The 13237-nt window shown below is 36.0% G+C and overlaps 1 protein-coding gene across 1 annotated transcript in view; it reads right to left on the bottom strand.

The window, feature by feature from the left end:
• AIMP1 (aminoacyl tRNA synthetase complex interacting multifunctional protein 1) overlaps window positions 1-13237 on the bottom strand; it is a 58817-nt gene that overhangs the window by 1955 nt on the left and 43625 nt on the right. Inside the window, exon 6 of the mRNA XM_044680531.1 lies at window positions 9595-9763. Within this exon, the coding sequence (XP_044536466.1) occupies window positions 9595-9763 (169 nt within the window). The remainder of the gene's footprint in view (window positions 1-9594; window positions 9764-13237) is intronic.

Raw genomic sequence — 13237 nt, 5'->3', positions numbered from 1 at the left:
CTTTTCATAAGCCATACTATTATTCACTTTCCAAAGGAGCAGTATCATACATTCTTCACAATTTGACTTCATCCTTTTTCCTTACATAACAGTTCTTTTCCCCCCTTTTCAACAACCAAATTGTTCACATATGAAAAGGGCCATAAACATAGATGGCATGCTCATTAAATGTGTTAGAAGACAAAAAACTGGGAGGGAAAGCTAACATGTCAGATGGCAGAATCAGAAGGCAAAATGGTCTTGGCAGTGGGTCAAGTCTAATAAAATCCAAGTTTATACTGGAGTTCAAAAAATCAATTGTATTACTTTAAGATTAGGGAGAAGCATAAATAGACAACCATTCTCTGAAAACAAAAGAAAGGGTTAGTGGAATGAAAATTCAATGAGTTGATTGTACGATATAGCAGCCTTATAATGCAATCATAGCCTGTTAGAAGCATCTTTCCATCATAAGAGAGGTTACAGTCCAGTTGTCTTCTACCCTAATGAGACCACATCTGGGATATTGTGTGTTACAGAAGGATATAAATTAACTGGAGAATATACAGAGGAGGACAAACAGGATGTCAGAGGGACTCTAGAATGCCATAAAATTGAATGAAGTAACTGGGTACAATGAAGACTGTTGTGTATGCAAGATTTGGCAACTGATGAGATATGTAGGGTGAGGGAGAATTAATAAAATGATATTGAGATCAAAAACCTAGGAAACTGGAAAAGCAATGGTGCCTTTTGACAGAAAATGGGAAATTTGGAAGAGAGAAGCATTTAAGGCTAAAGAAAATGAGTTTGGCTTTAGACATGTTAAGAGTTTAAGATGTCTCTGGAACATCATCCATTTGAAAATGTGCATTAGGCAATTAGTGATGCAGGACTGATGCCCATCTGAGTCATCTGAAAAGAGACAAAAGTTAAACCTGTGGAAATTGATGATGTTAGAAAGAAAGAATAGAAGAAGAAAGCCTCAGGCCAGAACCTTAGGGCACAAACACACAGTTAGAAAGTTTGATGAGGATGAATACACAATGGAAACTGGAGTGACTTTAGACAGGAGAGAGCCAGAAGAAAGCACAGATGTCATGAAAACAAAGAGGCATTGATATGAGAAACTGAAATGCAGCGTATAGGTTGAGAAGGATTAGGAGGACTGAGAAAAGACTGCTGGAAGGAGCAATTAAGAGATCATTGGTAACTTTGGAAAATGCAATTTTAGTTGAGTGATGAGGCTGGAAGCGAGATTGCTAAGCATTGAGTGAGAATTGAGGAAGCGAAGGAAAAGCACGCTGACCAAATTCTGTCTTGCTTGAGAAGTTTTAGTGGCTTCCTATTGCTTCCCAAGATAAAATGGGTGCATGAGGTATTCAGGAGACCTCTGAAGGAAGATTTTTGTCTTGCCACTGGACTTTGATTACTCTGGAGGAGAGAGTGAGGCTGATGATTTTGTCCAACTCTGCCTCACCTAAATCCTAATTATGCCAGTCAAAAGACATCATCCACAATGTTATTTTGGTCCTCGTTGAGTAAATTTTTCAGTTTGATACTTAAAAGTCCTTTGCAAAATGGAGCAAATCTATCTTACCAGTTGGATGGCACATTACTGCTCAATCATGTATTCTGCATTCTAGCCAAACAAGCCTATAATATGCTACTTACAAACAATATTCTACCTCCTGCTTGTGCCTTTGCACAGGCTGCCTCTATCGGTCTTCACTTTTACGGTATGGAATTCTTACATTTCTTCAAAGTTCATATACCACTAAGGACCAGAAAAAGCCTTTATTATTACCCTCCCAATTGTTAGTACCCCCTCTCTCCCAAGCAGGAATTCAATAAATGTTTGTTATGGGGCACTGAGGTGACTCAGTGGATAGAAAGCCAGGCCTGGAACCAGGAGGTCCTGAGTTCAAGTCTGGTCTCTCAGATATTTCCTAGATGTGTGACTCTAAGCAAGTCATTTAGCCCCAAATGCCTCACTCTTACCCCTCTCTTCTCCTTTGGAATCAATTCTTAGTTTTGATTTTAAGACAGAAAATTAGGATTTACCATAAAAAAGAAAGAAAGAAAAAGCCTTTTAAATTGAAATGAATATTTTTATATGGGCTGACCAGCTTCCCTCCAAAGCAGATTCTCTTTCTTTTGTAAGTTACGACTTACTTAATTTTCCTTTGTATGAATATTAATATCGAAAAGAAATTCCTTAAAATAAAATCCCAAAATCCCAAAATTTGTGAAATGCAAATATTTGACATTATTCATGATGTAAAAGAGCTCAAAGCTCAGAGCCTACCTGATACTGAAAAGAGAAGAAAAGAAGGGGTATATGACAGAAGAAAGGGAATGAGGGGTAGGGAAAAAACACAAATACTTATCAGTTTACCAGAAGGAGTGACTTCAAAACCAGAAAATTCCTATTAAATCCATCTTCACTAGCCAACATCTCTCTTCTCAGAATGTTCGAGAAGCATTGGCTCCACTTTGACATCTGGCAGACCGAAGTATTCTAGCAACTAACCTGGTTTTTGTAAGTTTGGTCAAATAAGCACATGACTCCTAATAATACTTGAGACCAATTCCCTGAATGATTTTATATAAAAGCTGAAGGATTACTTTGGACCTATGGGGCTACAGCTGATTAATTTTATAAAATTGCTCAGCAGTTATAAGAGGTTTGGCAAGAATAATCTTGGCAGAATAGACAAAAAAAACCATAATTACCTAAAAAGTAAAGCACTCGCTAAAACTGAGCTTAAGTGCTTTGAGGCAAATAGGGAGGGGAAAAAAGATAGATCCAAGGGCAGTTGCCTATATGTTTCACTGTCATTTATTTTTTATATTGGTCTAATTTTTTTTTAAGTTCAACTCTTGTGACAGTTTTATGATCTATTTTATAGATGCAGCAACTGAGGCTTGGGGAACTTGTATATTGTCACTGTACATTCTAGAGCTAAGAATCAAAATCAAGTCTGCTTTTTCCACCATACCAGGATATTTTTCTATTCGTGTGTCAGTAGAATTAATCATCTTATTAGAGGCTCAGAAAAGAATATTTCCAAGTCAAGCCACATCTGTAAATTTTCTTCAAAATTAGATAAAGTTAAAAAAAATTTTTTTTGCTGCTACAATAGCTAAGTTGGAATCCAATGGAGTGTAGTCTCAAAGACATCAGTTATTTCCTTTTGTCTCATAACTACCAGTTTTTGAACAGTTTTTCTGCTCAGTGCTTTAGGGACCCGCTATATTCTACAACTAAAAATTATGGCTTCACAATATAAGATGGGACAAAAGGAGAAAGGGGGTGAGAAATGGGAATTTTAAAAAGTATTCATTTGGCATTCTCAAAGCTCCACTGATGTTTCTGGCTTTCTATTAGAAGGAAAATGATTACAAGCATAAAAAGTCTTTTCTAACTCATAATTTGATCCAATGCAGGTTCTATGCCATTTTAAATACATATAATCTATAATGTAATTTTCCAGAATGTGAGTATGTCAATTGACTGGCAAAATGTTATTAATGTATGGATACTTTAAGATATAGAACAGATGCTGAACCAATAGGCCTGAGAAAGAAACAGAAGTCTCTTTCTAAGAAAAAAATACAGATTTGTTGTTCAGTTGTTTCAGGCATTTCAACTCTATGATCATTTTGTTGTTCAGTCATTTTGGTCATGTCTGAGTCTTCATGATCCCACTTGGGGTTTTCTTGGCAAAGATTTTGTAGTGGTTTGCCATACAGTTTATTTTACAGATAAGGAAACTGAGGCAAGCAGCGTTAAGTGACTTGCTCACGGTCACACAGGAAATACCAGAGGCCAGATTTGAATTCAGGAAATGTCTTCCTGACTCTAGGTCTGGCACTCTAGACACTGTGCCACCTAGCTGCCTGATAGTTGGATAGATCTGTAAACTCTTGGCAGCTCTTTCCTCTTAGAAATAGTGTCAGAAAGGTGACTCTACTATATAACCACACGAATAAGGTTCAGTAGAAGTCATTCTCTAAATTCAGCATTCATTAAGGATTCCAGATGTTCAACTTGGTCCAGCGCACAATTTGAATGAACTGAATAATAACTGAACCTTAAGCTCAGGTGATGATTTAGAATGCCAAATTCTGTTACTCTTCTGTGTATATAATTTTGAACCCCCTTCTTGTATGTTTAAAGATTAAAAGATGTAGGGAAGGGCACATATACATCAAGGACTAAATGAGAGGGATTCTAGAATCCATTAGCACCTCTGAAAACAACTCAGGGCATTACTGAAAGAATATTTCATTTCATTAACTTCATCTGTAAAATTCAGATGATAAAAGTTGTTTCCAAGTACTGTCCTATTTAATGCTTAATGTCCTATTTAATGCAAGATCTAAATCAGTGAAGCCAATCAATAAGTATTTTGTTAATAAGCACCTTCAAGGTGGCCAGATACTATTCTAGGCAGTGGACATCTAATGCCAAAAATGAAACAGCCCCTCAAAGAGTTTGCATTCTATTGGGGGAGGCATTATCTCCATAAGCAAACACACATTAAATCCAAAACAAATACAAGGAAATTGGGGAAGAGGCACTATAATAGAATATTAGGAAAGGTTACTTGCAAAAAGTATCACTTGAGCTCAACTTTGCAGAAAACCCAGAAGGAAATAAGGAAAAATGAAAACTTAAAAGGCAGGGTGAGGGGTAATTCTAAAAGTAATCATTGAAAACATAGCAGATTGTAACTGGAAATTAAAGACATTTAAAAGCCCCCTGATTTATTCTTAAGGATAAACCCAGCAAAATCTTGCACTGAACTTCCAAGACTAAAAATGTTTATTCTCGTTTCCCTTGCCTGGTCAGTTAAAAAAAAAAAGGAAAAAAAGAAACTTACCCCCCACCCCCAATTGTTATTACTTTCATTGTGTGTGACTCCAGAATCAAATATCTATAAATAAAAACTCCTCACAGGTAGGGGGATTTCTCCTATGTGCGTGGCAAACATTGGTGAAGCTCTACCCAACAGTGCGAGGCTCTTGCTAGCTCACTGAGAATTTGAGAAATTTCATGATTACTAGCTTTGAATTCCTATTTAACTCAGCCCTTTTGGGAAGGAGAAGGTTGGGAATTTTGCCAAAACTTTTTCACTATTATAAGGTTCAGAGAATAGCATATGGTCAGTCTCTCAGCTGCTGGGAAGATCCTGACTGAATGTGTGTCATTTCCCCCCACCCCCCAAACCCCCAATCACATATAAAATAGACCTTTTCCATCTAATTCTTTTAAGCATTCTTCACTTAGGTGGGTGGAACTGGTTAGAAAAATAAAAGTTTTAACTTGGATTTCTCCATTCCTTTTATGTATATTCCCTTATCATTATGATTTAAATGTGCACCTCTTTATGTGGTATAATTTATCCCATTTACCTCTTCTTTTGCATTTCTCTTAGTTCAATCCTCCTTTTCCCCTAATTTTTTTAACATATCCTAAACAGTTTAATATCACCCACTCTGCCTATGTATATTTCATCTATCTACTATGATAATGAAAACAATTTTTAAGAGTTATAGGTGTCATTTTTTCGTATAGGAGTATAATCAATTTGACCTTGTTAAAGCCCTTAAATTTTTTCTTATTTATCTTATTATGGTTCTCTTAAATTTTGTGTTTGGATATCAAATTTTCTGTTTACAGTGATCCCTCAGGAGTTACATTCCAGAGAACCCCACAATAGGTGAAAATCCACAAAGTAGCAGTGTAATATTTATTTTATTATTGGTAGATATTTTAAGGTTTTATAAATCCTTCCCACTCTCCTATAAACCTTTTCCACACTCCTATAACCTACAGTCACTGAGCCAATCAATGTCCAAGATACAAAACATAGCACTGTGGTTGGTTCCTTTCATTCCATTAGCCAATAGAGTGCTGCGATAAATGTAACTCCAAAATACAGAATTAGAGATAATTTTTTTTAAAACCCACAATACAGTGAACCTCAGATACAACAAGAGATGGTTGTAATTTTGGTCTTTTCTTCAGGAATGCTTAGAAATCTTCTATTAAATGCCCATACTTTCTCCTAAAAGTTTATAATCAGTTTTGATGGGTAGGTGATTCTTGGTTGTAGACCCAATTCTCTTGCCTTCTGTAACGTCATATAACAAGCCTTGTGGTTGGTCCTTCAGTATGGAGGCTACCACATCCTGTGTAATCCTGACTGGGGCTCTTTGATATCTGAATTATTTCTTTCTGATTGCTTGCAGTATTTTCTCCCTGGCCTAGAAGCTCTTGAACTTGTCTATAACATTCCTGGAAATTGTCATTTGGGGATTTAATGTAGGGGTGATCTGTGGATTCTTTCAATGTCTACTTTGCCCTCTTATTCAAGAATATCAGGGCATTTTCTTGAATAATTTTTTGTAATATGATGTCTAGGCTTTTAGGTAGTCCAATATTTCTCAAATTGTCTCTTCTGGATCTATTTTACAGGTCATTTGTTTTTTCCACGTTTCCTTCTATTTTGTCACTTTCTTTTGACTTTGCTTTATTCATTCTTGCTGACTTGTGAGATCATTAGCTTCTACTTGCCCAATTCTAGGCATCAAAGCCTAACTTTCAGCTACGATCTGTTGATTTTCCTTTTTTGTTTGGTTTATCCTGCTTTTCATGGCTTATTACTTCATTTGATTTCTGTGCCTCTTTTTACATATGGGCAATTTTGTCTTGTAAGCTATTATTTTCTTTTTATATTACATTCATTTTTTCCCCCTATTTTTCTTCTGTCTTACTTGATTGTTGAACTCCATTTTTAGTTCCTCCACAGCTTGGTACCAGTTTCCATTTTTTTGGGAGAGTTTGTAGTTGCTTGCTTGTTTCTCACCATCTCCTATTGCTTCTGCTTTTTGCTCTTTTTCTCCATAGGAATTTTCTAGTCAAGAGCTTTTTTTGCTGTTATTAAACCATTTTTCTGTTGGAGGACTAGGAGTCTGGCACGCTGTTGGTCATTTCTAATTTAGCTGCTTGTCTTTCAGGGCTTTGCCTTGGGGCTATCTTCACTTCCCTGTCATAGGCAAGCCCAATACTACAGAGCTATGACTCTCACCTCCAAAGCCTGGGATTTCCAGTAGGTCTGTGGTGTTTTGTTTGTTTTTTTTTTTTTTTGTGGTTTTTTTTTAGGTTAGCAGGCTTGAGTGTTTTGCCCTGAGATTATCTTCCCCTCAAGTTCTGCTGCTACTACGGCTGCTGCCTGCTGTCTCTTGCTGCCTGTGGGGTCATGGTGCTGTAGAGCTTGAACTCCACCTCCAGGGACTGGGATTTCCAGGTGTAGGTCTGTGTAGCATGATTTGCAGCGTTTTTCCCTGAGGCTGTCTTCCCTGTCCCTGCTGCTATCCCATGGCTGAGTGAGTCCAGTGCTATTAAGCTTTGAATCTCACTGCCAGGGCCTGAAGCCTCCAGAGGTGGGTCTGTGGTACTTTTTCTTCAGTATAGTCAGCCCTCTGAATTCAGATATTACCCCAGTCCTGGCTCTGCCTCTGGCACAGTAGGGTGGGAATTGGGGATGGTCAGTCTGCACTTGTGTAGTTGTGTAGTAAAACTACTTGTGTAGTTTTGCCCCCTTATAGTGTGGAAATCCCCTCTCACCTTTAATGTTATTTCCAGTGGAAGAGCCCTTTTGCTCATTTGCTTTGACTTCTGACCTTTGGAGATGATTTGAAATGATCAATTAGGAAGGAAATACAGAGCAGCTTTAGGAGTTTCCTGCTACTATGCCTCCATCTTGGCTCCACCTCTCTAATGTCATTTCCACTAATAAAATTATATCTGTTTCTTATGTTGAACCATTTGACAATCTCTAGTATTTGAGTGATGAGTTTTTTCTGAGCTTTCAGTTACTAGAGTCAGGGGCCAAAAAACCTGAAGAGGCCCCATTTACACATCCACAAACTTTGCTTCCTTCTATTATTGTTCTGGGGGTTGGCCTAGGAACAAGACTAGTAGTCTAGGGGGCAATATGACTATTCCCAGAGTATCTGGGCTATCTCAATCATAAACCTGCCAAAACAATTAACTAAAGGCAATAGTTATGCCCAAATAAATTTTTCCAAAACTTTTTAGTGGCCTTTAAAATCCCCCAACAACTTGGCTCCAACCTACCTTTCCAAAATTATTTAATATATAATTCACTTTTCACATACTGGCCTTCCATCTTCTATCTCCTGGCCTTTGTCCAAGTTGAATGCCCAAGCCCAGAACACACTCTAACCTTCTTTACAGTCTTTTCAAATAAAAAGGACTAATATTTACATTCTATAAAGTTTTCAAAACACTTTTTATCTATGATCTCCTTTTATTCTTGCAACTATTCTGAGAGGATGGTGCTATTATTATCATTCTCATTTTACAAAGGAAGAAACCTAAGCTGAAAGGTGGTACCTTACCCAGGGTATGCACAGCTAAGAAAGCTCTAAGGAGGCAGGATTTGAGCACTGATCTTTCCAACCTCAGTTGTTATCCAGCCTGATATTATCTAGGTAGCCAACCTTCCTCCCAAGCTCAGCGTGGGTGTTTTCCTGACCCCTTCCCCCTAAACCCCACCCCATTTTAGTACTCTCTCTTCTCAAATTATTTCATATTTACTTATCTGTAAACATGCTATTATTCCCCTCCTCCCAAGTCTTTTCCATTTTTATCTTTGTATCACCAGATCTAAGAACACAATGCCTTGCATAGAAAGCTAGTTGAAGCAGAATGCAATTCATCTTCTGTCAGATCTTTTCTACTGGAGAAAATTCTAATCCTAAGAAATAAGCTATTTTTTTTATGCCTGGTATGATAATTAGATTAAGTCTACACTGCCCATCTTTAGATTTAATCACCAAAGGTGAGAACACCTCTAATTCTGGGAGATCCATAACCCACATGTGTTAGAGTGGGTGACTAATCAGAATCAACTGACTGCCCCCTAGGCAGTACTATGAGAATCTTCTGTTGTGATTAGACATGCAAATTAGGAGGGAGGTACAGGAAGTGACGCATAAGTGACCCCTTTAAAAAGAGGTAGTTGAGTGAGTGAGTGAGGCTGCTTCTGGTTTTGTGAAAGGGACCTGAGGGAGCTTTGCTGGTTCGTGACCGAGACTGTTCTACATGGTGAGTTTATAGATTGAATTTTCCTGAACTTCTATTAAGAAACTTCTTTTTATAGACTCTGTGAATGAAGTTTGCTCCATTCACCTCCAGGCCTCAGGCCCTTTAAGTCTCTGCTGAGGGTTAAATATCTACCTGGATTAATTAGTGGGATAGATTCTTATTTCCTTACTTCCTCTCTTCTCATGTAAATAAATTTCCATAAAAGTCAATTTTGACTTGAGATTATTCTTAATTGAGGATTGATAATAGTTCAATCCTCTGGTGACCATCTTTTAATATATTGAACTCATAAAATCCCTTTTCCCCCTTACACTGGTACACTGAAGGAAGGAAGTTAATGATTATTATTTAATGGAAAGTTAAAAGTAGAATCACACAATTTAGACATAAAATTGACCTTACTCAGGCTAGCACTGAAATATTTCTTATAGATCTTGACACACAATTTTATATTATTACTTCATGCTTACCAGAGTATCCCTCAAAAGTAATTCTGTCCCCAGGAACAGATCCATTAGGAGGCTCCAAGATTTCCACCTTTTCTGGTGAACTGGCACACATTACCATTGCCTGAGATATCACTCCTCTCATCTTTGCAGGCTTCAAGTTACAAAGCAAAATCACCATCCGATTCTGCATCTGTAGGAATAATAAATGATCAAAGGTCAAATAAATTTAAGAGTACGGAATTTAAAATATAACAATAAAAATAAGTTGGTTTGGAGTCTCTATCAATAATACATGCATTCTAAGAATTTTATGTTTACATAGCCTTAGAGCAAAAGTATAAATATAGAAAATGTTAAAAGTCAAAGGTATATATCCCATTAACTATTAGCATCTATGAAAATTAAATTCAATATCCTTAAGCTTCTGCACAATTTTTCTAACTAAATGGAAAAGACCCAACTTATTTCAACTTTATCAAGTTAATATATTATGTAATAGACAAAAAACATTGCAACTGCTTAAATAAGTGTGAATTTCAAATAATCTCCAAATTCCATTTGTTCATTTACCAACAAATTCTATTTTTCATGGAATCTTACACAAGTTTTTTTCTCTTCCCATTCCTTATTTTAAGCCTTATATTAAGGCATTCCTCTGAGAGTCTTTGAAATTTGTCATATAACTATATATCAGAAAGAAGCTACCTTACTTTGCAAGTGAGACGGAAAGCTATAATCCCAATCAGGGATGATGATATATTACTGGAGGAATGAATTAAGAACTAGGATGTCTCTAAATATGGCAGACTATAAGTTGAAGCCATCATAGGGTAAGTTTTCTCAACAACATAACTTTTTTAAAAATCCAATAAGGGGGCTAGGTGGCTCAGTGGATTGAGAGCCAGGACAAGAGATGGGAGAGGTCCTGGGTTCAAATCTGAACTCATAGACAATTCCTAGTTGTGTGACCCTGGGCAAGTTACTTAACCTCTATTGTCCTTCCCATAAGGGTTTTAAAAAAATAAATTTTAAAAAAATCCAGTAAAAATGAGAGGCCAAAATACCTCTCCCTTTTGTATCCAAGTACTATTATTACAATCATTTTACAAATGAGGAAAGGAATGATGAGAGAAATTAGGTAGTTTGCCCAGGATTACCTAGTTAACAACTACTTGAGGTGAGAGCCCAGAACATCCTGACTACAAATAAAAAGCTCTATTCATAATACCATGCTGTCTCTCAATACATCATTCAGAACGAATAAGATATCATCTAAAGGAAAGAAATGAAAGGCAATATACTCTGCTAGTCATTTTGAAAAGGGTCCTCATGGAAATTTTGCTCATATAATTTATTTCAAAAGGTAAGGAAAAGGCCATTCCTCAACTGATAAATTGCCAAATATATGAAAGTCTTCAGAGGAAGAAATTCAAATTATAAATAGCTATATGAAAAAGCACTCTAAATCACTAATAATTATGAGAAATGCAAATTAAAACAATATCTCACCCCATCAGATTGGCTAAGATGGCAGACAAAATGTCAAAGCTGTGTGACCCCGGGCAAGTCACTTAATCCACATTGCCTAGCCCTTACCACTCTTCTGCCTTAGAACCAATACACAGTATTGATTCTAAGACATAAAGTAAGGGTTTAAAAAGAGAGAGAGAGAGAGAGAGAGAGAGAGAGAGAGAGAGAGAGAGACAGACAGACATCATGTGGAACAGTTTACTGATCACAATTCCACATGATTCAAATTGACAGACTAGAGTGCAGAATAAAGCACATTTTCTTCTCTTTCTTTTTGAAATGGCTAATATGAAATAGATTTTATGAGACCATACATATTTGTAATGGATTTTGTTTTCCTTGCCTTCCCTATGGGTGGAGGTAAGGAGAGTGAATTGGGGACTGAAAATAAAATAAAATTACACTTGGAAACAAAAGCATCAGAAAGTATTACTTAGTATCTCTAGGTAAAATAAAAAAAAAAAAAAAACAACAACAAAAAAAACTTTTTCAGCTGGCTCAAAAATGACTGGCTTATTAAAAGCTATGGCAAAAAGTAGAAGCTCTGGCAGGTCCTATCAACATGGAAAGATTAGATTACAATAGAAAATTTGAATAAATAATAACACAGCCAACAATGAGAAACTATACAACATCAAGAAAGTAGTTGTTCAATTTTGAAGCCATCAAAAAACTTCCTAAGAAAAAATGCCCAGGGTCAGATGGATTCACAAGTGAATTCTATCAAACATTTAAAGACCAACTAATCCCAATACTATAAAAATTATTTGGCAAAATAAGCTAAGAAGGAATCTTACCAAATTCTTTTTATGATACAAATATGGTACTATGGTACTGATTCCAAAGCCAGGAAGACCAAAAACAGAGAAAGAAAACTATAGGTCAATCTACTTAATGAACTTAAAAGAAAAAAAAATCTTAAAAAAAAAAAAAAGACCATAGCAAGTTATCACAAGGATTATTCATTATGACCAGGAGGGATTCATACAAAGAATGAAAGGATGGTTTAATATTAGGAAAACCATCCACATAATTGACCATATCAATAATCAAACCAACAGAAATCACATGATTATCTCAAGCGATGCAGAAAATGCATTTGATAAAACACAACACCCATTCCTGTTGAAACACTAGAAAGTAAAGGAATAGAAGGGTCATTTCTCAAGAAAATAAAGAGTGTATATCTAAAATCAGCAGCAAGTATCATCTGCAATGGGGACAAGTTAGAAGCCTTCCCAATAATATCAGGAGTGAAGCAAGGATGTCCATTATCAGCACTACTATTCAATATTGTAATAGAAATGGTAGCAGTAGCAATTAGAGAAGAAAAAGCAATTGAAGTGATTAAAGTAGGCAATGAGGAAACTAAACTACCCTTCTTTGCAGAAGATATGATGGTATAAACTTAAATCCTAGAAAATCAATTAAAATGCTAATGGAAATAATTAACAACTTTAAGAAAGTTGCAGGGTACAAGATAAACCCACATAAATCATCAGCATTTCTATGTATTTCCAAAACAACTCAGCAGCAAGAGTTCTAAAGAGAAACTCCAATTAAAATCACTCTAGACAATATAAAATAGTTAGGAATCTATCTACCAAAAGAATGCAGGAATTATATGATCACAACTACAAAACACCTGTCACACAATTAAAACTGGATATAAATAATTGGAAAAACATTAATTGCTCTTGGGTAAGATGAACTAATATAACAAAAATGACAATCCTATCCAAATTAATTTACTTATTCAGTACCATACCTATCAAACTACCAAAAAACTTTTTTATAGAATTAGAAAAAATTATAACAAAATTCATCTGGAAGAACAAAAGATCAAGAATATGAAGGGAAATAATAAAAAAAATATGAAGCAGTACCAAATCTTTAGCTGTACTATAAAGCAGTGGTCATCAAAACAATATGGTACTGGCTAAGAGACAGAAGGGTGGATCAATGGAATGGATTAGAAGTAAATGATCTCAGCAAGATAGTGCACAATAAACCCAAATATACCAGCTTTTGGTACAAGAACTCACTATGTGATAAAAAGCTATTGGGAAAATTGGAAAACAGTATAGGAGAGATTAGGTTAACTTCTCATACCCTATACCAAGATAAATTCAAA

Source organism: Gracilinanus agilis, chromosome 6 (assembly GCF_016433145.1).
Source record: "Gracilinanus agilis isolate LMUSP501 chromosome 6, AgileGrace, whole genome shotgun sequence".
NCBI classification, from domain to species: Eukaryota; Metazoa; Chordata; class Mammalia; order Didelphimorphia; family Didelphidae; genus Gracilinanus; species Gracilinanus agilis.
This window is presented reverse-complemented; position numbering and strand designations above follow the sequence as displayed.